We start from the raw sequence: 26,350 nt of genomic DNA on the forward strand, positions 1-26,350 counted from the left end.
TGTTTTGGAGACTCTGACTTCAAAGCACAAATTGTTCTGCAGTCACTGTCGTGAACGAGCAGCGTGTGCTGCGGGAAACCCACCCCGTCCCAAAGCACTCACACAGGCGGTCAGTCTCACAGTAGCTCGGGCAGCGGCTGCAGTCAGAGCAGCAGAGAGAAGACCCACACACACCGCTCCGCTTACACACTGAAAATGAATTGCGCATGTGCAAAGGTGCCGCTGATCCCGCCCTGGCTTACAGAGCGGGATGTAAATGTAAATGTTTTTTTCGCTGTCACACTAAAATAAATAATTGCATTTGAGTCACAGCCACAGTCACTTACTCACCTTGTCCACTGTGTGTGCGCTTTTCTGTACTTAAGCTAAACATCTAGCTAGCTAGCTAGCTCATCATGTCTCAGTCTAAACTGTACACTCAAAAGTATAGAAAGGAGTGGGAATCAAACCCTGAATTCAAAGGCTGGTTGAAGCCGTTTATTGGAGACGATACAAGGGCATACTGCCTGTATTGTAAGGCTGATTTCTATGCCAAACTCTGTGATACATAAAAAAAACACATGACAACTCAAAAACATACTCAAAAGGCAAAGCCTTACAACAGTTCCACCCAAAGCAAGCTACCATTAATAAATAAAAAGTTTGACTGCAAAAAAAGCTGAAGCCACTATGGCATTAGCTATTGCTGAACACTGTTCCATGCTGGCATGTGACCACATAGGGGAAGCATGTAAAGCTGCTTTCTCAGACTCCACTGCTGCTACTCACTTCAGAATGCACAGGACAAAGTGCACGGAAATGATCAATGGTGTTCTAGCACCATACTTTCTGGAAAGGTTGGTTGCAGATGTGGGTGACCAGCGTTTCAGCCTCCTCCTCGATGAGTCCACAGATGTAAACGTTTCTAAGTACCTGGGGATTGTGATAAGGTACTTTAGTGACACCAAACACACAATTGTCTCAAAAAAAGAGAAACTCCTGGGGATATGGACTGATAATGCCTCGGTCATGATGGGGAGTAACAATGGGGTCCATACAGTGCTGAAGGAGGAGTATGGCCTCAAAGATCTGGTTGTCATTGTTATATTCGCTGTGTGTGTCACTACTCTGCTGCTTGCTGTAAGTTGTGCTTCCAATGACACCACCCCTGTAGTGTGGAGTACTTGGTATGGGAGACTTATAACTTATAACTATATCAACCCCCTCCCCCACCCTCCACCTACTCCAGCCTTTCAACCCATATAACCCCACACTCACACCCTCCCCTGCGCTGTACCCATAAGCACTCACTATCACACAGTCACATCACACATAACCCTATATTATTAAAGTATATATTTATTCATAAAAAAGGCACAGCTATATGAGTTAACCAGTTGGAAGGATGGTGGTTCTATCCCCAGCTCATCAACACATCACCATGAAACTTTCCATGTGACAGAGATCAGGTGCTGCAGCTGATTCAGTGCTTATGTTAACATCTGCAAAAATGAGCTGCAGGAGTCTGGACTGGTTTAACTCTCCTGACATTTAAGTTGTTACAAACACCTTTCTGACTTTAATTACTAAACAATCTCTTTGTCTTATTAAAAGTTTGTAAGTTGTAAAAAATAGATTAATAAAGTCCTAAAAACTGAATTTAACGGGGGTTAAAACCAGAATTTAAGTAATGTAAAGTAGTTTGGAGTGGTTTCCTCTTGTGACGTTTTTACTAATCCTTTAACACAGTCTCTGGCTTGAGTTTTCAATTTGAAGAGTTTTCCCATCAGGTCTGGATATTTGTGGTGTCGTCAGGGACCACTCAGTTATAGAGTCGAAATACTCGCTTTATTCAGGATGTTAACTGAGTCTGGAACATTTTACATCAACATGACGTTCTGTGTCTGTAACTCTAACCTACACTTCCGGTCCTCTCTTCTCCACCGTACTGTCTATTACTGCCATCTAGCATACAGGCTGGTACACCACAATATTATTTGTCCATTTATATTCTGTATAAGGCACATCTTTATCTTGAAGCATTGGTAGTTATTATGTCTGGTTTTTGAGTTAATGTCTGAGCAAACTCTCTTCATTTTTTGTTGTATGAATACATTCGCGGTGTGAGGACTAAAACCGAATGTGGCGGCTTCTCTGAATACCATCCAAGTGTCCCAAGTGATGAAGAAAAAATTTCAGAGGTGTTCAAATTTTTTATTTTTACCTTTGCAGTTCTACCGTTTTTTTTTTTTTTGTTGTTGTTTTTTTAATTTTGAAAGTTATCAATGTTGTGAACAGAGTTGAGAAAATACTTTTTATCTTTCTTCAGAAGTGAAACCAAAATAAATTTAAATTAGAACAACATAACTAGGTCAGTTCCGACTTGGAGACCAAAGAACTCGTCGCTGTGTTACAAAAAGCACTTCTTCACATTAATAAATAAACGCAACAAGATAAAGGTGCAGATTTCCTTCTGGGCCATGATCAACTGGAGACAATCTTGGCCTCACCTCAGGTCATCATTATACTCTCTGAGGAAAGAAGAAAAATGTGTGACAAGGCCAGATTTGATTTGGGTTGGCAAAATTCAGAAAGACTGTAAGGGTTAGGTGCATGTTCAAATGAAGTAACAATTATTAGAAAGGAACATTGTGTAAGAATTACTGCTGTCTAACGTTGGAATCGTGTATGGCATTCTAATGTATAGTGCATTCTAGCTTTTCACTTTCTCAAACACTTTATAAGCCAGCTTATAAAGCCTTTCCACCAGCTTTTAGGCTGGCTTTACCGCAACTGAAAGCCGGCGTAAACCATGACAATGAAAGCGACTGAAACCACGTAAACATACACTTCTGTGAAAACAACTTTTACATCTGTCCTGACTTACTTTTGTGTTGTGCCCAGTCATACCCCTGATATGGGTCGTAACAGTACCTGTTTCTTTTAAACATTAACTTTTAACAGGTACACAAAACAATTTTAAATAAGTTTGCACCTTTATGATAAAAGATTAATTAATAAGTAAAGAACACCTCTGTTATAAGAATAACTGGTTCCTAAGAAAAACACTTCTATGTCAGAGTATTTGAGCAATAAGGACACTTCTATGATAATTAGTTAATTAATGACTAAATGAGACTAATTTTATTAACAACCCATGCTTCTTTTGCCTTTTTTGTAATTATTTTACACCTGTAACCATAGGATGCATAGTGGAAAACTTAATTTACCAACAAACTGATATATTTTCCATTTTATTTTAATATTTTACATAATCCCAGATAAGAGTAAAATTATACATAAAACATTCAAATTCTTGTACAACCGAACCCTGGAGTTTACTGTATTACGAAACACAGCAATCAACCTTTTCTGAAAGCAGTTAGAGCAGCAGCCTGGAGAAAAACCTGCTGGGAGGAGAAGGTCAAAGACACGTCGGTCTGTTCGTTCAGGTCAGAGAACTTTGTCAGTCATGTCACACGTCCTGCACAGAAAGGCCAAATCATTTGTTTTAGAGATTTCAATGCTTTGAAATCCAAGATGACATAAAACCAATTTGATTTTTTATTTATTTATTTATTAATGTGTCCATCATCAACCAAATTTGCTCGAGCAGCTTTTTCCTCTGTTAGACTTTACAAATCCTTCTCTTCTCTTTTATAAGAGAATCAGATTAAAATATCCATGGATGTGAAATAGGTTTAATTCTCTTCCGGTACCTTTCTGTATTAGTTTTTAGTGCACTTTTCCTGTGTTGTTACAGAGATAACAATTACCTAAAAATAATTTTATCCATATCAACGTACGTTTGTTGTTTCAGTGTTTAATGTTTTCTCTCTTTAAACTAATTTTCCATATAGTCACATTTGCTTACTGGTAAAAGAGGAGCTCCTTTAATTTAATTTAATATCCATTTATTCATCAGCATTTTTCAAGGTTTAGGAATTTTCCCTCTAAGCAATTTATTTATTGATTCATCTCTTTTCAGACAGATTTCAGATCTTTGGTTTGCTTGACTAAAATATAAATCAGGCCTTCAGTTTGTACCCTTAAAAGATTCTGTTCTTGTTCACTATAAATTTGAATATTGTACCAGGGTTATCAAAAACCTTAACTCAAACCAGTTATGAACAAAATTAAAATAATCAGGACCCAAAGACACATGTACAGTTTTAGTGCAAATCACACACACTTTTTCAGGAAATTAGGGGACTTGCAGCCTGCATCTCACCACAGAACCAACCAGGGAAACTGCCGCTCAGTATTTACATAAACAGAAGGATCAGTTTGTTGGCATTTACACCTCTGGCAGCAGAAGGTTTTACTTTCTCCCACTTCAGGTGTAAAAATGAGAGAAATACCATCTTATCAGATCCTGGAGCAGCAATTAGACGGGTTAATCTGGAGGAAATATAAATTCATGTGTCAGTGAGTCACCATAATAATGTATCTGAAGGGATCAAGTAAAATATTAATTTCCATCTTGTTTTTATTAATTTATTATTTTATTTATTTCTATGAAACTGCTCTTGTGTATCTTCTCCCGCTGGCTCGCAGGGAAAACGTGTGGTTGGTGCTATTTGTCGGTGCTGAGAGGGGGCTGTGAGCATGGGGGTGGATGATTGCCGTCTATCAAACTCCTAAAGTTAAGGTGCACTGTTAGCTGGCTACAAACCGCCTTTGTGCTACACTCTTCCTTCTCTCTGCGGATGCTGGATACCTGTCAGTCAAAAGGACACGCCCCTAATTATTAATTCCAAGATTAAATAACATCCAAATGGATTAGTTAGAAAAAAATTCACCCCCCTCACAATTGTCATGAAGGTAAACTTGACCTATTAATCAAAAATGGATTTTTGTACCAGGCTTTAAACATGTTTATTTCTGCTGTGAAGTTGGTCTTTTTAACATGGGAGTCTATGGGATTGACTCAATTTTGGAACCAGCCCCTAGTGGATGAGGGATGAACTGCAATTTTTTGCACTTCCACATAGACTTCACATTTCACCGCTGGAGTTTGCCACTTGGTATGAACAAGTGTAAAATTCTTTGCTCACAAGAATGTGTCAGATCATTAGCGGGGGTCATAATACACCAATGATGACACATACATGCAAGATGTTGATTTTGGCCAGTAAACAACAGAAACAGAAAAAGTTACAGAATGTCCCTTTAAGTTGTACATTATTCTGCGTTTTTGTTCACACAACAGATATTTGTGGATAGTAAAATAAGAGATTATACAACACATTTGTGGATTTTCTTCTGGAGTTTATTTATGATCATGTTTAATTAGAATATTCATATACCTTAGCAAACAAGAAGGTTATGGAAATAGAGTTCAGGGCAGTCCTGAGAAACATTTCTTCCTGATTAAATCCAAACATATGCCAAATTTTTAAAGCTAAGAAATATAAAAGAAAAAGTTTAAATAAAATTATTATATAATATTTACACTTTAACTTTCATAGACCATGATTTCTTACTCTTCTAACAAACTCTTGAAATTCTGTTTTGGTGTTTTGAGCACAAGACCAAAGCAGATTACACTATAACTAGGTAATGCGGACAAATTTAAATAATTAAAAGGAATGGATACTTTGCAGTTCTATTCAAAGAAGTACTTTATTCAACATATACTCTTTTTAAGACTGATTGTCAACATATTTTTATTTAAACGTAATTTTATTACATGCAAATCTTTCAGGGTTGTAGTTAGTTTAGATAATCATTTAATTGTTTTTGAAAGAAAGAAAGAAAGAAAGAAAGAAAGAAAGAAAGAAAGGAGAAAATCATCAAGTTACATCAACAATAATCTCACCATCTCATTTCTTATAAACTTAAAATTAAATTTAATTATATTTCATACTGCAAAGTCAAAAGTAAGCATTCTCTTTTAAACTAGCTGAGTACACAACTCTCTCCTTTTCTTATCAGGGACACCTTGACCTTTATATCAGCAAACAAATGCATTGCTCTAATTCTATATGTTTTAAAGCATGAAACATGAACACAATAAAAACTTTATATTGATATACTTGATATTTGGAGTCAGAGGACTAAATTTAAAAAGTGTAAATATTTTGTGGATTGTTGAAATAATTAAATGTAACAGCAGACTGATAACGTTCAGGTATCCGGTATAAACAGAATCACTTGTTGTCTAAAAAGACAGGAAATAAACCAGGGGAGGATGACAGTGCCTTTCATTTTTCAGCAGAGCATGCATGTTTTTGGCAGGAACAACAGCGGCAACAGCAGCGACAGCAATAATGCTGGAGTTGACGGAAAAGTCCACTTGATGCTTCTGGAGCTGCCTCAGTTACCTCGACTCTCATTTCTTCTTCTCTGACTGCACTACATGGGGTCAGATCCTCCTGAGATGTCTGGTTAGCTTTTTCAGTGGTTGTCACTGTCTTAGAAACCTTTTCTGTGACATAGAGGTTTTCCATTTCACTAAGCATGTGGACTTTAAGTTGATGAAGCTCAGCATATTTTTTGATGAGTGATTTTCTGTCTTTGTCCCAGTCACTTTTAGTCAATATGTCCTCAGTTGGTGCTTGCTTCTCCATTGATGTCTTCTCTTTGTGAAACAATGTTCTCTTAACAAACCTATTGACGACTTTAAGTCTTTTCTCCAAATTGTTTTTGATCTCCTGGCCCCTGTGTTTCATTTGACTGATCTCCTGTCGTTCTATCCGGGTGTCTTTCCATATCTTTCGCAAGCAGTCTCTTTTTTCCTCACTGGTGAATGCATCTTCTTGCTTGAACATCTTGATTGTGGCTGAAGGCCTCTCATTCCATACATTTGTCGGTTCCTTTTGATCTGATGGAGGACCTTCCCTCTCATGTTTCTTTAAACTGGTGTCTACAATCAGATTAACTTTATCTTCAGTAGATTTCTGCTTCTCCTCAAATGTATGATCAGACTCATGACACCTTGAAATGTACCTCTCAAGCTCTAATTCGTCATAGCTATTCCAGTCATTTTTCTCTGCATCGTCATGATACAACAATTCAGTTTGTGAAGCCTTGTCACAATGTGTTATCAATAAATTGTCTTTCTCTTGTTGCATCAACTTAGAACTGCTCATGTCATAGCTCTCAGTTTCTGACATCTGTTCAAATGTGGAAATGAATATAGAATGAATTTTATGCTGAAATCTCTTGATATCATGTTGAAATTCTACAAGCTTTTCTTCCAATACATTGTACAACTTCTGAACACCTTCATTATTCTGTTGTAATTGGACCATTCTCTGTCTGAAGTTGTCGGTCATTCTTTCTTTGAGTTGTTGAAGTTTCATTTTGAGAGTTTCTGTTGATGCCATGTCCTTCAAAAGTTGTTCTTCTCTCGTTTTCAGCTGGGACCATTCTTCCTCTAGTCTTTCTTTCTCAGATAGAAGCATATCTCTGTCTTTGTCAACGTCCATCTTTATTTGACTGACCTGTTCTTTTTCTCCCTGGATGTTAATCATGTCAGTTTCAACCTGTTCTTTCATTGTGTTGGTACTTTCCACAAGAGCGTCCAACTCTTGTCTGTCTGCCTCAACTTTCTTCATCTTGGTTTCCAGTTCTTGTGTTTGTCTTGTGAATTCTTCGTCTTGGATTTGTCTTTCTTTTTCTTTCAAGACAATTGTTTCCATGGCATCCTCAAGTTGTTGTCTTTGAGTCTTGACATGAAGGTTGAGGTCATTGAGTTTGCTTTTCTCTCCAATTATCTCTTCAAACAGACTGTTTGCTTCTTCTCTCTTCTTTTCTAGTTCAGTCTTGTTGACTTCCATTTGTTCTCTTTCGTCTTTCAATGCTTGTCTTGCTTGTTCTAACATGTCATATTGATTCTGGATTTCAGCCTTCATTTTCTCCAAATCCAGTTTCTCTTTCTGCATCATGTCAGTCTCTCTATCCAGATCCTCTCTGTCTTGTTTAATCCTTTCTTTTAGCTCATCAGCACGTGGTTGATCAAACTCAATCATTTGCGTCCGTTGGTTATCCATGGCTTCTCTCTGTGTGATTGCGTCCAAAAGAAGACTTCTCAGGGCCGACATTTGTTTTTCCAATGTCTCAGTGTAAGAAACCATGTTTTCTTTCTGTTGATCAAAGTCTACAAGCTTTTCTTCCAATACATTGTACAACTTCTGAACACCTTCATTATTCTGTTGTAATTGGACCATTCTCTGTCTGAAGTTGTCGGTCATTCTTTCTTTGAGTTGTTGAAGTTTCATTTTGAGAGTTTCTGTTGATGCCATGTCCTTCAAAAGTTGTTCTTCTCTCATTTTCAGCTGGGACCATTCTTCCTCTAGTCTTTCTTTCTCAGATAGAAGCATATCTCTGTCTTTGTCAACGTCCATCTTTATTTGACTGACCTGTTCTTTTTCTCCCTGGATGTTAATCATGTCAGTTTCAACCTGTTCTTTCATTGTGTTGGTACTTTCCACAAGAGCGTCCAACTCTTGTCTGTCTGCCTCAACTTTCTTCATTTTGGTTTCCAGTTCTTGTGTTTGTCTTGTGAATTCTTCATGTTGGATTTGTCTTTCTTTTTCTTTCAAGACAATTGTTTCCATGGCATCCTCAAGTTGTTGTCTTTGAGTCTTGACATGAAGGTTGAGGTCATTGAGTTTGCTTTTCTCTCCAATTATCTCTTCAAACAGACTGTTTGCTTCTTCTCTCTTCTTTTCTAGTTCAGTCTTGTTGATTTCCATTTGTTCTCTTTCGTCTTTCAATGCTTGTCTTGCTTGTTCTAACATGTCATATTGATTCTGGATTTCAGCCTTCATTTTCTCCAAATCCAGTTTCTCTTTCTGCATCATGTCAGTCTCTCTATCCAGATCCTCTCTGTCTTGTTTAATCCTTTCTTTTAGCTCATCAGCACGTGGTTGATCAAACTCAATCATTTGCGTCCGTTGGTTATCCATGGCTTCTCTCTGTGTGATTGCGTCCAACAGAAGACTTCTCAGGGCCAACATTTGTTTTTCCAATGTCTCAGTGTAAGAAACCATGTTTTCTTTCTGTTGATCAAAGTCTACAAGCTTTTCTTCCAATACATTGTACAACTTCTGAACACCTTCATTATTCTGTTGTAATTGGACCATTCTCTGTCTGAAGTTGTCGGTCTTTCTTTCTTTGAGTTGTTGAAGTTTCATTTTGAGAGTTTCTGTTGATGCCATGTCCTTCAAAAGTTGTTCTTCTCTCATTTTCAGCTGGGACCATTCTTCCTCTAGTCTTTCTTTCTCAGATAGAAGCATATCTCTGTCTTTGTCGATGTCCATCTTTATTTGACTGACCTGTTCTTTTTCTTCCTGGATGTTAATCATGTCAGTTTCAACCTGTTCTTTCATTGTGTTGGTACTTTCCACAAGAGCGTCCAACTCTTGTCTGTCTGCCTCAACTTTCTTCATTTTGGTTTCCAGTTCTTGTGTTTGTCTTGTGAATTCTTCATGTTGGATTTGTCTTTCTTTTTCTTTCAAGACCATTGTTTCCATGGCATCCTCAAGTTGTTGTCTTTGAGTCTTGACATGAAGGTTGAGGTCATTGAGTTTTCTTTTCTCTCCAATTATATCTTCAAACAGACTGTTTGCTTCTTCTCTCTTCTTTTCTAGTTCAGTCTTGATGATTTCCATTTGTTCTCTTTCGTCTTTCAATGCTTGTCTTGCTTGTTCTAACATGTCATATTGATTCTGGATTCCAGATTCAATTTCTTTCAAGTCCAGTTTTTCTGTTTCCTTAATACATGTCTTTCTAATCACATCATCTACTTTCTTTTTGGTGTGTGTTTTCATTTTTGTTTTACCAAATTTTACTGCTTTCTCCTCTTCCAATTCCTTCTTTTCACCCTTCTCTTTCTCGCTGTATGTTTTTTGTTTTATTATTTGGTCTTCATAATCTGTCAGGTTGCTTTCATTTCTCCCTTTAGTCTTTAATTTGTCATTTTCATCAGTTTCATGGTGTTGTCGTTCCTTGTCATCTGCTCTGTGTTTTTCAGTTTTTAGCATCATCATTTTAGGTTTAAATGTTTTTGCCTCTGTTTCCAGTTCGGTCTCTTTCTCGTCTAAAACACTGGATTTGTTTGTGATTGTCTGATCTTCTTCCTTTTCACGCTTTTCTGCTTCTTCTAAAACCATTTTCTTGGCTTTAATAATCCTTAACGCAGACACAATGATGGTCTTTATTCCCTTCATTTCACTTCTGATACTCTCCGAGTCTTTCCTTGAGGTTGTAATGATTTCTGCCTGAATCTGGATTTGTTGTTTTAAGCTCTCCATCACCGCAGTTATAACATCAGTCTGTGTCTTGATTCTCTCATGTCTGTCAATACATATTTGAATCAGTACATCATGCTTTTCAGTTTGTTTGGGAAACTGTGTTTTTGCTGATGTCTTCTTTTCCATCATTCTGAATTCTTCTGCTTCTTTTTTGAACTTTAGCTTCATGATCTCTACTGCATCCCTCTCTCTTATGATCCTCTCCAGTCTCTGGTCCAGATCCTTCTTTTTCCGCTGACTTTCTCTCTTGAGGGCATCTTTTTCTGCTTGGATCTCGTCCCACACTCGTTGAACTTCTTGCTCTTTTCGAATGTTTTTTCTAACAATCTGTTGATTTTCTCTTTTCTTAATCTCCAACTCAGTCATTAACACCTCCATTTCATTTCTCTCTCTTTTCAGCTTTTCCAGACTGATATCAAGTCCCTCTTTTTGTCTTTGGATTTCAGAGTTAATCTGGACCATTTCATTTACACGTGTTTCTGCATGCATGGTCCTCTTTATTTGAGAGTTTAATCTGCTCATGTTTTCCCTCATGTTCATGTTATGAGCTTTTAGTGTTTGAAGTTCTTGTCTTTGTTTTCCTAAATGAACATTTACTTCCTCCAAAATTTTAATTTCTCTCCTGATTGTTTCCAAATGAACACAGATCTGTTGTTTTATGTTGTGAACATCATTGATAGAATCTGCAAGCTTTGAGCTGGTGTCTATGACTTCACTTTCCTCCCTGAGACTGGCTATGTCCGTCCTTTCCAAATGTTCAGAGTCAATTTCGCTGTGTACTTTAATGACAGAAGTCTTTTCATGTACACTGACCTTTTTCACAACCAGCTCAACATTTGGTTGCTTCATCTTTAATCGCAACACTTCCAGTGCATCCCTTTCTCTCAAAGTTTTCTCTAGCCTTCGGTCTAATTCTCTTCTTCTCTTTTTGGTCTCTCTCCTCAGAGACATTGTCTTCTCTTTGATTTCATTCAATATCATTTCATTTTCCTTCTTTTGTCTTGTGGTTTTTCTAAGAACTTGTTGATTTTCTCGTGTCTTTATTTGCAGCTCTGACTTCAGCACCTCAATTTCCCTCATTTCTCTTTTAATCAGGTGCAGCTCTTCTTGCTGTCGTTTAGAATTTTCTGTTAAAATGTCCATGTTTTGTGCCTCGGCTGCAGTTTGATGCTGTGATATTCTTGCATCCACCCTCTCTGTTTCCTTTTCTTGTTTTTGAACCTGTTCTTCCTCACTTATTCCATCTTTTGGCAGCTCAGTGTCACTATTTTCTGGTTCTGTTTGTGTCTTTTCCCTCACAACCACATATTCCCTTTCCTTTTGCTTTCTGACATCAGACCTGAATTTTCCCAGCTCAGCCCACTCTTTTGATATTAAAAGATAAATATGTTCCATTTGTTGTTTTGTAGCCTCAACCGTACTGTTCAGGTCTTGAACCATCCTCAGTTTTATTTCCATATCCCTTATATTAAAGTCCATTTCTTCATTTTTCTCTCTGATCTTGGCAGCCATTTTCTTTATGGAGCTTCGGTATTTTTCTATTTTCTCCATCTTCTGCTGAGTCTCTTCAGATTGCCTCTGTATTTTTATTTTCAAAATGTCTAATTCATCCCTCTCTCTTAAAGTTTTCTCTAACCTTTGATCCAGTTCTCGTCTCTTTCTGTTCACCCCAGCTTTCATGCTTCTTATTTCTTCCCTGACATTCAGTTTTTTTTGCTCCATTGCAGTTTTTACCATTTTCAAAAGCTCCTGCAACTCCTTCATTTCTTGAAGAACTCTTTCAATTTCTCCATATTCACTCTCCATATCTGACTTACTTATTTTAGTTTGGTAACCAGATTCTAGTTTTACCATCCTTATGGTGTCTTGAGTTCTGCAGATCTCTAACCAAAGTCTGTATAAGTCAGAGCTTTCCAGCTTCTTTTCATGGTTAACTCTCTCTGTACCCTCAGTTTGTGTCTGCACGTCTTGTTTTGACTCTTGTTTTATGCAGTCGGGCTCTCGTTTAGCCTCATCTTGCATTTCTAACTGCATTATTTTTTGTTTGAGAACATTTGTACTTGAAATTAAAACATATTTGTGCTGTATTTCTTTGAACATGGCTCCCTCCTCATTTTGCTTTTCCCTGATTTGAGTTTCGGTGTTTGGCCTCTGACTCTGCAGCTCATCTATTTCTGTCATCAGCCTTCTCATCTCTTTACCTTGTTCCATTATATTTTCTGTATCATGCTGTATTTTCACCTTCATTTCTCCCTCCTGCTCCTTTAGTTTAGATATTTGCTTTTCTATTTCAATCTTCTCCCTTACATTTACCAGTAAGGTTGTTTCTTGATCGACGATCAGTGTTTTTTCCTGGGTATCTGTCTGAGTCTCCAAGACACAGCTCCACTCTTCCCTGATGACCTCGTCATCTTGCTGCTCGTCTTCATGATCTTCAGATATCATGCCGTGTTTTAGAGACACAGCTTCTTCTGCAATTTGATTTTCTGCTTCATGTTTGTTACCTGGAATTCCCGATGTTTCATCTTTCTGGGACTTGCAGGGATTCTCATTCCATGGATTCGCTGACAAAGTTTTGTTGCTAGTCGACTGTGTCATCCATCTGCTGACTAAATCCTTTATGGATCTCAGCTTGTCCTTCACAAAACAGAGAATTATAATCTGTTACCATAAAAAATAACGTTGTAGTACTTATGATGCCACTTACTGTAGGAAACCAGGCTTTAGCAATCAATAAAATTACCTGATAATAATAATGATGTTAAAATGAACTTTTTCTCTAACACCACGAATTCTAAACAAGTGCAATAAGTTAAAATGAACACATATCTTTTTTTTTTATTTTAATTATTACAACTATGAGGATTATGATGTTCTCTGATGTTATAACTTACCATAGAAGTGTTTATAATTATAAATTTTATTGGGCATATTATCCTTCAAAGATTCAAGTTGATTAAAGGTGATAGCTACAATTTTAACCCCTCCCCACCAGTAGGTGTCGCACTCACACTCGTTCGCTCTCGCTCCAACCTTAGATTCTACTAGTTGCCAGGTACGCCAAAGATCCATATGTGGACATAGAGGAGAGATGTCAAGTGAGTCTTTCGCAGTATTTAATAAAATCCTTTCCGTGTGCATATGGTCTTTGTCAGGTGATAACTGCAGTGCATTGTGGGTTGATCACCATGTTGGTTGCATCCTTGTTATAAACAACTGTGCATCGTCTTTGCCTGCATTATAATCTTTAATAAAATGGGAGTCTCGTGTTGTGTGAAAGACTGCCACACTAAGCCACAACAAAGGTTGAAAAATAGGCTGCAATGTTAGATGTTTTTCGGTTTCCCACTTTTGAAAGAAGCTTTGAACAGCAGGTTGAGGATGTAGCTGAGGCGTCGGATGGCCTGGATCACAGCAGTGAGGTAAGGACATCACTTTCACCACCATCTCCCTTCATTCATGTTTGCTCTCAGCATTTTCATAAAGGCAAGTAGGAGAGGTTTTTTTTTTTTGTCTTGTTTGTTGTTGCTGTTGTTTTTATTATGCAAGTTATGTTAATGAATATACTTTTTTGGAGAGATGGTGATCAGCTGATAACAGGATAAGACATATGACGATGTGTGTGTACAGTCAGACAGTTGGAAGCTTTTTTTCATACCATGTGTGCAGCAAAAATGTGCAAGATTTTTTGTTTTTGTACATGGTTCAAACATGAATAATGTGTGTCAATGTAGGGCTGGGCAATATATCGAGATTTTTAAATATATCGAGACTTAATCAGACGCAGTATAGAAGGAAGGAATATCGTTTATATCGAGATAGCTTGTTTTGAGTTAAAAGCATCTTTTCTTTTGCATTTTGCACAACTGTATTTTTATTATGGTCATTGAAAAGGATTTTTAATTTATTTTGTTTTAGGAGAATTTAATTTAATATAAAGGTACTTTAATTTCAGTCAGCTGGTTTAATGCACATGTGCTGCTGATCCTTAATAAAAGTGTTTTTAGCACTAAAGGCTGTAAATTAGAGCTGTCTCTTTGGTTATTTGACAAAAAAAAATATATATATATATCGAGATACATATTGTATATCGGGATTCAGGTAAAAAATATTGAGATATAAGATTTGGTTCATATCGCCCAGCCCTATGTCAATGGCATTTTTGAAGTCTTTTTGGACTCTTCGTTGCCTCTCTTAAGCATATAAATAACCAGTGTCAGTTTTGATAATGAAAATTACATAAAATTTTAATTACATAAAAAAAATCTTGTGGAGATAAACAGTGAATAGAAAACATGATTGTTAACCGGATGAGAAGCTCAACAGTTTTTATCTTTTTCATATAAGTAGTTTTTATTGAAATTCTCAGTCAGAATAAACAGTAGCAGCACAACAGTAAACATAAATTTCATTAAAAGAAAATACAGAATATGCACGTGATATAAGAAAATCACTGAAGTTGTGGCATAAAATCTTCAAGTAATATAATGAGAATTTCACATCTTTGCACGTCAGTTTCAACACTGAATATAATGTGCAATTGTGCTAAAATCAGTACAAACTATGTGCAAATTTGTCAACAAGAAAAACAATGAGAGCAGATCCAAAAGTCTTCGTTAGCTGCTACATGCTGTAGACCTCCATGGTGACCAAGGGCTTCAGTGGAGAGTCAGTCAGATGCTGGGAGTGCAGGACCTGTAGACAACACACTGGCAGAAAAATAAGAAAACAGAGTTGATGAATAGTTCACAGGATCAATGAGAATGCATGCAAACAGAAAGTTAACACTTCATCATACATAAAGAGTAACTCTGCAGAATTTTTCCGTGGCTATGCTACATTTTTACCTCAAACAGCTTCCATTTTAATACTGCAGGAACTTCTGTTGTTTAAACATCAACATAAAAACTTAAATCAGCCGACAGAAATCACTTCAACTGACATCACTAAACATATTCAACAGCACCACGTTAGATCTGTGAATCACGTTAGGCTAGATCTATGATAATATTTTTCTCATACAAAACAATCTTAGAAAGTAATTGTTTATATTACTTATTTGTACTTATTTCTGCTGAAAAAAAGGATGAGCTAAAGCTAACCGCATTTACTAAGCACCAGGTTGAAATGAAAACAACTGTAAGAAGAAAAAACTCACCATAAATGAACATGGACAAACCTGCTGCAACACACCTGTGCCAGTTTACAGTACCCACTGACCGTTAATGAGCATTACAAATGTTACAGTAAGGCTAAACATTAATTAGCAATAAACGTATTACTTACCTGTCTAGAAAGAAAGTGGCAACCTCTGCGTGAATTTTTAGCACCGTTTCTTCCTTCAGTTTGCACCAACGCTCAAATGCTTGACCAATGTTCATCCTCGTCCTGCTTCGTTTTTGGTCTGCTTTCATTTGAGAAATGTAACGGGTAGACATAGACATAATTTATCTTTATTATGTCTATGCGGGTAGATGCCATTTATAAACAGTGCTATCGGTCTGGCTATTCTGGAGCTTCGCTGCACGTGACATCAACCTACTAATGCTATTGGCTTAGAATCCTTTAGAATAGACGTTGGCATTGTAACCAAATGTAAATATTTATATATTTTGGACCCATCAAAATTTATAAAACAATTATTTATATAGTGTAATATATTTTTTCATTCAAATGAATAATTTTCTTCTGCACCCCTCTAGATGTTCTTTCGATGTTATTACTTTTGAAATACGAATTGTTTTGATGAAAACGTTGTAGCTATCGCCTTTAAATAAAGTGATGGATTTCTTGTACTGTGTGATTAAAGAACATTTCTGTCATGTTGATGATAAGATAAGATAAGATAAGACTTTATTATCCACTTTCACAGTATGGTATCAGGTGAAAGAGGTACGTTTCTTTCTGATTTGATGATCTGCTGCTGTGGATAAACCAGTTTAAAAAAAACAAAACTTACACAGACTTACCTTAAAGTTTTTGACTTCGCTGTTGCTCTCTTCCACCTCCTTTTGGGTTTTGATGATTTCTGTTTTTGTGAGGTTCATTTCTGCAGCACATTTTTTCATGTTATCTTTTATTTCAGTCAGAGTCATAGCTGTGTGGATTATATTGTCCATTCTTCTGTCAACTTCCTGTTTTTGGTGGAGTAATTTTATCTTCATGATTTCTAACTCATCCCTCTCTCTGGTGGTTTTCTCCAGCTGGTGGCTGAGCTCCCGTCGCTTCTTCATCACTTGGAAATTCATCCATTTCATTTGGCTCCTTTCTTCTTCTAAGTTCTTCCAGCACTGCTTCGTATGAAAAATTTCTTGGATTTCCTCTTCATCTGGATCCTCCATCTGCATGTCAGAGGTCATGTTATTGTTCTCAGACGTTATTTCTCTGCTTCTATTGTGCTGCTGCAGTTCTGTTATATCCTCCATGGCTTCCAGCTCTGATCTCTGCACTCCACTTTGGGTTTTTCTGTCTCCCATTTCTTCCAGAACTTCTTCCTTTTTCTCATTCAGCTTGCTAATATCTTCCTTCTTTTGCCTGCTCTTTCTTATCATTTTTACAAGGTCTTTTTTCTTTATCTCAACTTCACTGCTAATGACTTCCAACTCTCTAATCTCTGTCCTTATTATTTGTAACTTGCCATCAAGTTCTTTCATTTTCTGGTCGGCACTCTTCCTTATATTCGTCATGGCATCCATTTCTGCTTTAACCAGCTTCCTGTCTCTCTCCATGTTTTCTCTCTCTGTCTTCACTTCCAATTTCATTATTTCTAACTGAGCTCTTTCTGATTGGATATATGTTAATTTAACTTCCAGGTTATCCAAAAGTTTTCCCATGTTTTCGTGAAATTTCTGGAGCTTGATTTTCACAGAATCATAATCTTCAGATGTCAATCTGCTGGCGTCCTGCTGCAGCTCCATCTTCGTCTTCAGTAAGTGACTTGTTTCTTTTCTTTCTCTTTGTGTCTCTTCCCAAACTTTCTTAGTGTCTTCAATTATTTGACTAATTAGTTGTCTTTGTTTTTCCATTATTTCCATTTTGGTTTCCCCATCTTTTTCCAGCATCCTGCTGCTCCCTTGTCTCTGTTCTGTTGAACAAACAACAACAACAACAGGGACAGAACAATCACTATCAAACTGAATCTGTTTTATATTTTTTATTATAGATTATGGAAAAAGGTAAAACTCCACAGTAAAGTCAAATTATCATATTGATGAAGAACTGAGGACAAGAAAAGAAATACTGTAGCTGAGTGTCATGAAAGAAAAACTAGCATAACAGAATGAAAATCCTTTTTTAGTACAGATGGACAAAAACTGTTTGTTTCTTGTCATGACATCTGAATGTTGATGGGTTTCATTTTTTCCACATGGAGTAACAGTAAGGTAAAAAAAAAAAAAAAAAAAATTAGAAAACAGACTTCTAAAAATCCTGCAGCTGAACATTTTTAAGGTGTTCCTCAATGGACGCACCTGTAATTTATCTGAAATTTCAGCACATTATTGCACAGAGCACATAAAACCTTTTTCCCACAATAACGTCCTGTTGAATTCCTGACTTTTTCTATATTAAAAACATTTTTTCTAATTAGCTTACAAGCAAAAATGTACACACTTGTGCGATGAATGTGCACAACCTGGGGGCTAGGACGCTGCTGTGGAGAAGAGGAGCCAACAAGAGAGAAATGTTGTAAGAAAAATTTTAAATAAAATGTTTTCTGTATCCCTGTGTTTTAGCCTCTTCATTGCTGCATTTCATATTTTAAATGATGATTTCTAGTATAAGCTGTTTCCTGTTGCCAGATGTTAACTGTATCAGTGTAAACACCACTGAGAACAGATGTATAATGTAAAGTACTTTAATTCAGTGACGATATCATTGCATATTTAAAAGCTGTTTTATTAGTGTTTTAAACTGCTCTTTATACTAACAGGTATGGGGAGACATGCAAAGACACATGAACGTGTGCTGATGGTTTCTATTATCAACTGAGGTAGATTAATACAGTGGAGGCCGCGGTTTTTTGTTTCACTAATGAGGCCTTTTAAAAGGCATTTAATAGCATAAAAGTATGATGACATGCAAACACGTATGTGAATGTGATTTTGGAAGAACTTGGACGGATTGTCCTAAAAAAAAAAAATAAAAAAAAAAACGTATATTAATGGATTGGCGCTGCCATTAGGCAGCATGTAGGAGGGTCATATACCTTAAAATAAAAAAGCATACGTTCTAATTCATGTGCAGCCGGAGGAGGATCCTGGGTTGGCCTTGAATGCGACAAAGTTTACAGGTGCTATTAATTGAGGAGTAAACAAAAGAAAGTAAAATCAAGAGTTGGACATTCATTCTGTAAATTAAAGAAGGAGAAGAATCGCCGTCAAATGCTGGTACGTCACTACCGGTAAGTTCAAAACGTTAGTGCTCAATTTGGATCAGCACTGACTCATGATAGTGTGCACTACAGAAGGTAGTGCTTAGTGTGCACTACGCACTACCTTCCAGTGCACTCGCGTATATGCGCGGTTTGAGACACTGGTGGAGGGAACAGCCTCATCAGGAGAATCCTCCGATTTCCCAGCAACTGCAGGCACCTGAAGCACCTGCCGTTCCACCAAGCCTGCCACCACTAATGACATTAACTCATTTTTCCGCATTTGTTTCGGCCTTGGAATGTCATAGTGGTCAGCTACTAAGGCTAAATCATCCTTCCGACACGCCTCCAGACAATCCAGAGTCGGTTCCACTATGAACCGATCCAGATCAAACGGAGTGCGCCGCATAGCCATGTCACAAAATTACAATTAACCTTACCTGTACAATGCCAACAAAACTGAGTTCAATTCCACCTACCGTGCCTGAAAAGAGCCACACAAACACGCAGCAGTAAGAGCAACCACTCGCACCACGATGGGTACTCAAACCACGCGCCACACACACACACACACACACTTATCTAATAAAGTGATATACAATAATATATAATATTACAAAAATCTCCCGGACGAGCCCCCACTATGTTACGTCCCCCTTTACGTCCAGGGGTCAAAAGGACTGTAACACAGGAATGGCCGGACCAAGGGTAAATGAAATACAATAAAGTTTATTAACAAAAATGGGTTCCAAAACACAAACAACCCTTAACCGGCAAATAATACAAAATAAACAAACTCAAAGTGTCCCTGTCGGGTATTTAACAATTAGTCTTAACTCTACTTAGTAACAAAACAAACAAATAAACCAAAAATGTCCCCAAAACGGGCTACACGCGTACAGGCGGACTAATTAACAAACAAAATGAACACACGCTCTCAGGCGGACTTCTATCAAAACAAAACCAAACTCCTAATAAACTAAACACAAAAAAAACCTCCTTCTTTCAGGCAGGGATGGTACTAAAACTCAGAACACAAAAAGGTATTTATCACTAAACCAACTCTCTAACTCGCACAGAAAAGTCTCTTAAACCACACAATCCACAATCTTTCTCAAACTGGCAGGCATGTGTCCCACAGTCCACAGCTGCCCCGAATGATGGTGATGACTCTGTCTTAAAGGAGGCCTCTTCTCCGGATTGGACAGCTTGTTTGGGAAGTGAGTGGTAAGGCAGCCAATCAGGGATCAGGGGAGGCGGGTGCTGGGCATCCTCCACTGTCAGCGTCTCCAGCACGTCCTGCAACTCTCTCCTGGCTGGCTGATAAGCCGGCGGGCATCACACACTCATATATATTTGGCTTTTTCTTAGAAGTTCTTATTAAATTTGTTCACTTAACCTGCTATTAGTATTGGATTTCTTACATGTAGCGCCATTTCACGTGAGTTAATAGATTTAGATTGTTTATTATGCTGACATTACTAAATAAACAAGTATGGGAAAATTATATAGAAGTTTTTATTAAGTTTGTTCACTTAACCCGCTATTAGTAAGCAAAAAAGTGTGAATACAATGAGCATGTTTTATGCTAGCAGCTGTTTAGCTAACTGTTCATGTACATTTGAAAGAAACCATTTAAACAGGAGGATATCTTACAGGTGCTGCCATTTCAAGTGAGTTAATGGATTATGCATGTTTAGTTAATCTAACATAAAAACAAGCATGGGAAATAAAGGATAAAATGAGCATGTTTCATGCTAACAGCTGTTTAACAGTTGCTAACGTTTATGCTCTGGCTAAACTAGCTCAAAGTGGCAGCTTTCCTTGAACTTCTAAACATAGATTTCGAAGAAAAAGCTTACATTTTAAAACTATTTGGCTTTTTCTTAGAAGTTCTTATTAAATTTTTATTAAATTCAATACATTTTATTAAATGTTTAAAATATTAAATTAAATTAACATAGAAATGACACAACACTAAATACATCCACATTTTATTCAAATGTGACAGGACAGATTTGCAGAATTAATCAAGATAAAGAAAAGTGGCTTGACCTATGCCTTCTGCCTTTAAGAAGACAAATAATGCAAATGTAAAATATGTCAAAATAAATAAATAGACAAATAAAAAAACATCTGAATATAAACTACATCTTTTGAAGACTCATGGCAGTTTCTGCTTTTGAACTAAAGCAATAAATCATCTCATGATTAACTACATTACAGAATAATATGATCAGTTCTGAATTTCTTTCGGACCTAAGCAGAAACAATAACAACTAAAATATCAAAAAAAGGAAACACAGTCTCACACACTGTTGAGTGGCTCAATAAAGTCAGGATCTCATTTTGAACCGTGGGACTGATGTAGTCAACCCGGAAGCTCAACTATTTCCTTAGTTTCGGGGTTATTTTCAGATTTATATTTTTCTATTCTATTCTATTCTATTCTATTCTACAGTCATTTGGCAGATGCTTTTCTCCAAAGCGACTTACATCTGAGAGTAGGAACAACACAAGCATGAATTCAAACAAGATGGGACGTTATAATTAAGTGTTAGTCAGCCTGCTGTGAGTCCAGTTGGACCAGGCGCTGTCATGTAGTGCTACAAGCAGTGCTCTTTTTCCCCCTTCCCCTCCCTGCAATAGTCCTTTGTTTAATTACACGATCATGATTTCAACACAGTAGTGCACGTAGCTTATTCAGTGCTGAGTTGTGCCAAAGAGCTGGACAAATCTTTCTAACTCATTCTGACGAGTAGAAGAGTTAAAGACCCACTCTGGTGAAAATCATGTTTTTCATGTTGTTCACATGTCCATGTGACATTTATCTGACACTAGAGGACATCTTGTGAAAAATTTGATCAAAATGGCTTTTTTGCCAAAAACTTTATAATTACAATTTAAAGACTACTGAGAACATTTTAAATAGTTCCAAATAAGCATTGGAGTAGTCCTTTAAGATAAGTGAGGAAATGCTCCTTAAACAGCTGAGTCTTTAGCTTGCTCTTAAAAGTTAGCGAGAACTCTGCGGGTGGGTCAGCGTTTGGTAGATCTTTTCACCACCGGGGGGAAAGAGGAAAAGAGTCAAGCCATGAGAGTTAATGACTGCACCAATAAAGAGGTGTATAGTAAAAAGAGAAGAGGGCCAAGTCCTTTTTTTGGGGATTTTGCTGGAAGGATTTGTGGACTCTAGTGGCCTTTATTTTAATAGTCGCTGGACAGGAACGTTGGGGCCAGCTTTACGTAGGTGACCTACTGAACCTACACCATGACAAAACTTATCAGTTTTCAAAAGCATAGAGTGCAGAAACAACGATCCGTTTCTTTTAATTTTCTGCACCAGCTCCCGTAAGGCTTTCCATACATGCCACTACTAGACTAATTTGGAGCCAATATTAGTTTCATTGCTTGCAGCTGCACACTTTGGTGTCATTGACAACAACAGAGGGAAAGCGTTGGAGAAACAATGACGGTTGAATGATGGCAGTGGTTGACAGCAAGAGGTCTCCATTCAACAGTTGGCGTTCTTCTTTTTGTTTGTTTTGTTTTTTTGTTTTTGTTCTCCTTGCACACGTCTATCCCGCATTTCTTTCTCCCATCACTAGAATTCTGGCACAGTACAGGTTTTCTAACATTTCATCCTACCAATTGAGACATGCTACCTATGCCTTCTGCACATGCGCACGACACAAAAGCATCATTTCAATATGGAGTGACGACACGCCCTTAAATCCATGCTTCCCCCAAGTCCATGTCTGACAGCTGTACATGTTGTGTGAGGCTTTCATCAGCTGTACCTCATAAAATAAACTAATAACTTTCATTTCATATGTGTATTTAATGCACTCTCGTGGCATCCCACCTGCACTAATATAGGCTACAGTATAAGGTAGCACATTTTTATGTCAGATCACCCTACCTTAAATATATTAGGTAGCTTACTTTGATGGGCTAATTTATACTGTTGAGGTGTCACAACTGTGGCCTGTTGTGAGACTTTCATGGTTTGAAATAAACTTAATTTTTATTTATTTATATGCATGTTCATAAAAGTTGTAAATAAAAAAATATCTTTAAACTATTTTGAGTCATTGTAACATACTATGTAAATATCTACATTCACTAATCTACATGTGGAATTGTTCTACCTGCATAATATGCTCTATAAGGTAGCATTCTTTGATGGGGTCATTTAAATTATCCACTGTGAAATCATCGTACCTGCATGAGGTAGAATGCTTTGATTGCATAATTAATACTGTTGAGAGATCCTAAATGCATAAATATACAATATAAAGTAGCATATTTTGATGGGGGCATTTAAACTGTTGAATTATCTTACCTGTATTAACAAGGTAATATACTTTTATAGGGTAATTTATACTGTCGAGACATCCTGTCTTCATTCGTTTTATTTCAAACTTTTATTTTTGAACAACCATGATTTTCAGCAGCCACATCAAAGCTTTCACTAAGAAGCTTTTTACCACCTCAGAAACATCAACAGAATTAAAAGTTTAGTCAGGAGAAACTCATCCATACATTCATCTCCAGCGGACTGGATTACTGTACTGGTCTTTTAACAAGACTTCACAAAAAGAGCATTAAACATCTGTAGCTTATCCAGATGCTGCTGCTGGAGTTTTAACCAGGACTAAAATCTTTACACTGGTTCCCACTTTATACTGATTTCAATCACAGATTAGATTTTAAAACCCAGAATACATCCGTCATGTGTTCAGAGAATAGAAACCTAGCAGGGCTCTTAGATCCAAAGATCAGATGACTCAGGTCAGAGCGTCCAGACCAGAATCTAGACCAGAGTCCAGACTAAACATGGAGAAGCAGCATTTAGCTGCCAGTGGAGATGTGGACACATTTTATTTAAATCCCTGCAGACCTACAGTATGACATCAGAAACTGCTTACAGATCATTTTATCAACCGCTTCCAGCCTTTTTTTATTTTATTGATATATTTTATTTATTTACTATTATTTATGTATTTATTTGTCTTTATTTATTGTCAGTCATTTATTTAATGTTTAATTGTATTTTAATTGATTTATTTTCATTTTGTACTATGTATATTTAGTTTTTATATAACTGTGAACAAATTCAGGTGTTAACTTGGAGCTTGATGTTGGAAACGTTTTAGTGTGCAGACCATCTGCGAAACTTGAGTTTACCTCGCTCAGCTGGAGGCTCTGGGTCCTGGTCTGAACGTGTCTCTTCAGGTGATGTTTTTCCCTGCAGAATCTGAAGCAGCAGCCTGACTTGTTCCTGTGGTGTCAGAGACATCCAGGTCTCCATGATGGCTCCGGCAGGTTCCCCCTCAGAGACAAGCTGAGCTCTGATCTCCTGCAGGAACCTCTCCGCTGCACATGAACGTGATGATTATTGATCAGCCAGAGATGCAGACCTGACAATAACTACATATCACTTCTTAGTGCGGTCAGCTGGATGAAGTTTCAGTTTTTAATGAGCAAATTCTTTTCTTTTTAATAAACATAAATAAAGGCATGAAGAAGGTAACTTATGCAGATGTTATTAGGAGTTAAAGAAAGCTCTGAACTCACCATGGTCTCCTGATTTTGCCATGTTTTCCTGGTTACAAATCCCAAACTGAGGCTTTCCATGAGAGTTCACAGCTGAACAGAAATGATCTAAAATTCAAAGCACAGCTCAATATGCTAATTAATCAGATATTATGACAAATGAGTTGTGAATTCCATACCTCAGTAAGTAACCGGTCATCTGTGCTGGTGTTTGGTGGTAACTGGCAGTGTTATGGTGAACACCTCACATATCTTCTCCTCCGGATGCTTGTTGACCAGCAGATAGATGCGTCACCCGGGACGTCTGCTGATGATTGGATAGTTGTGGGTGTTTGTGTGCAGCAGCTTCACACACAGCAGCAGTGTCACTCCACCCTTATCATCTGGCCTCAGCTGATAAGGGTGGAGTCAATGTTCAGCCTTAGATGAAAACACAGAAACCTCCATTTCCTGCTGACTACAACTTTTAAAATTTATTCATTTTCTTTTTCTTTTCTTAAAAATATACAAAACTCACTAAACACAACAATTTTTTTTTTTTTTTTTTTTTTTTTTGTATTTTGGTAAAAATAAAAACTGATGCCTGTTGTCACAAATTTGCAAAAAAACTGCTCGAAATATTTTATTTCTTTTATTTTATTTTTTTCTGTTTCATTAATTTTTACATAGCTGTAACAAAAAAGTTGGTCACCTGGAGCTGCTGTGTTAATGGGAATGCGCTCAATTGACTTTCCATTCTAACTAAAGGATGCACCGATCCGATGTTGGTATCGTTATTGGTACTGATATTGAAGACATTTCTAGATCAGGTATCTAGAAACTTATTGCTGGTAATGTGAAAGAAAAAAAATTCCATGCCCCCTGGGGGGCTCCCAAATTTCAGGCACCATGTGGGATCTCTGGCTTGAAGAGTTTTTGTGGCGGGGAAGAAAAAGAAAAGAAAAGAAAAAGACTAGACTATTTAACAAGTTGTGATGTGCAGTAATGTGAACTATTGTCACACTGAGTTACCAAGAGTGAGAGATGAATGCAGCTTTGCTCTCAATTAAACACATTAACAACCGATCAGAAGCTGAGCTTGGAAAATGTTTTTTAGGAGAACCAGATGCAGATAAAATCTACGCTAGACCACAGAAATGTTTGATAGAGCAGAAATGTTAATGAATAGCTGTAAACTTTAAATAAAATTACAATCAAACTTTGCTATCTCAGTTTTATCAGCTGGATGGAGGGTAAATTAGTGGAGACCTGCGTGTGCACATGCTTTGCACATCAGGGCGGAGGGGCTGCTTGAGACATTATTCAAAATTACCGTCTCACAGACACATGAAATTAAAGTCATTCACACATTGTACTAACACCTCTCATATATCATACTGAAATCATTCATACAGAAAGGACATGCCACCATTTAAATAAGGTAAATAACATCAGGCAGGCATGCAGATAAATAGATAGATAGATAGAACTTTATTGTCTGTCCCAGTGTCAGAAATCCTTCTTTAACAGGCTCAAGGGTCCACTTTTAAAATAAAAACATTAAGAAAAAACATTAAAACATTTAAAACAAACAAAACATTCAATTTACAAAGAAAATGGTGAGATGAGTTGTGCCTATTTAATATTTTTCAGAACGGTTATGGCAGCGGGAATGAAGGATTTCTCGTAGATGTTTTTCTGGGCCAGTGGGACTTTGTAACGTCTCCCTGAAGGTAACAATTGAAAGGAGGTGTAAAGCGGGTGGAGGGGTCCTCTGTGATCATGTTGGATTTCCTGGTCTTTCCTGGCTTTACAGTTAAAATGTCTTTACTGACACAGAAAGCCCTACGTTTCCTGAGCAGGTGGAGACGCTGCTGGGCTTTTTTATAGACTGTATCAGCGTGTTGTTTGAAGGACAGGCAGGTGTCAATTTCAGTTCCTAGATATTTAAAATTGATATTTAAAACCTGTTACCTGCTCCACCTCTTGGCCATGGATGCTGATGGGTGTTAACAGAGGTGATGGAGAGTTGTCTTTGCCCCCACAGCACAGCTCCTTGGTCTTGGCAATGTTGAGGTCCAGGTACATGTCAGAGAAGGTTTGGACCAAACTGCTGACTGTCTGCTGGTACTCAGACAGAGCCTGGGTGTCGTTCATGTGGGCCACCAGGGCCATGTCATCCACGCACTTAAAAAGTTGT

The 26,350-nt window shown here is 37.3% G+C and overlaps 1 protein-coding gene across 7 annotated transcripts; it reads right to left on the reverse strand.

The window, feature by feature from the left end:
• Positions 1-889: 889 nt before the first annotated feature.
• LOC121654984 (trichohyalin-like) lies at positions 890-24,478 on the reverse strand. Of its 7 annotated transcripts, none has more exons than XM_042009387.1 (6): positions 24,351-24,478; positions 24,193-24,279; positions 23,803-23,991; positions 16,211-17,325; positions 12,746-12,878; positions 890-912 (listed from the first exon to the last, which is right to left on the reverse strand). In XM_042009387.1, exons 2-6 carry the CDS (start codon positions 24,212-24,214, stop codon positions 905-907), a joined length of 1,467 nt encoding a protein of 488 aa, XP_041865321.1. In that variant the 5' UTR covers positions 24,215-24,279; positions 24,351-24,478; the 3' UTR covers positions 890-904. The 7 variants fall into 7 exon arrangements, 6 of the variants coding, with proteins under 6 accessions (XP_041865321.1, XP_041865320.1, XP_041865318.1 ...); XM_042009386.1 differs by lacking the exon at positions 890-912 and adding an exon at positions 4,979-12,673 and having other exon boundaries at positions 24,351-24,455; XR_006013056.1 differs by lacking the exons at positions 890-912; positions 12,746-12,878 and adding exons at positions 14,621-14,950; positions 15,528-15,645.
• Between the last annotated feature and the right edge of the window lie 1,872 nt (positions 24,479-26,350).

Source organism: Melanotaenia boesemani, chromosome 15 (assembly GCF_017639745.1).
Source record: "Melanotaenia boesemani isolate fMelBoe1 chromosome 15, fMelBoe1.pri, whole genome shotgun sequence".
Taxonomy (NCBI): domain Eukaryota; kingdom Metazoa; phylum Chordata; class Actinopteri; order Atheriniformes; family Melanotaeniidae; genus Melanotaenia; species Melanotaenia boesemani.

Excerpts from the sequence above, each read along its gene's own strand:
- LOC121654984 (XM_042009384.1), bottom strand. The coding sequence starts at position 24,214 with ATGGCAAAATCAGGAGACCATG. Across the intron at positions 17,326-23,802 it reads AGAGCCTCCAGCTGAGCGAG|AACAGAGACAAGGGAGCAGC; the intron begins GTAAACTCAAGT and ends TTTGTTCAACAG. Across the intron at positions 12,879-16,210 it reads GCGAAGTCAAAAACTTTAAG|GACAAGCTGAGATCCATAAA; the intron begins GTAAGTCTGTGT and ends TGTTTTGTGAAG.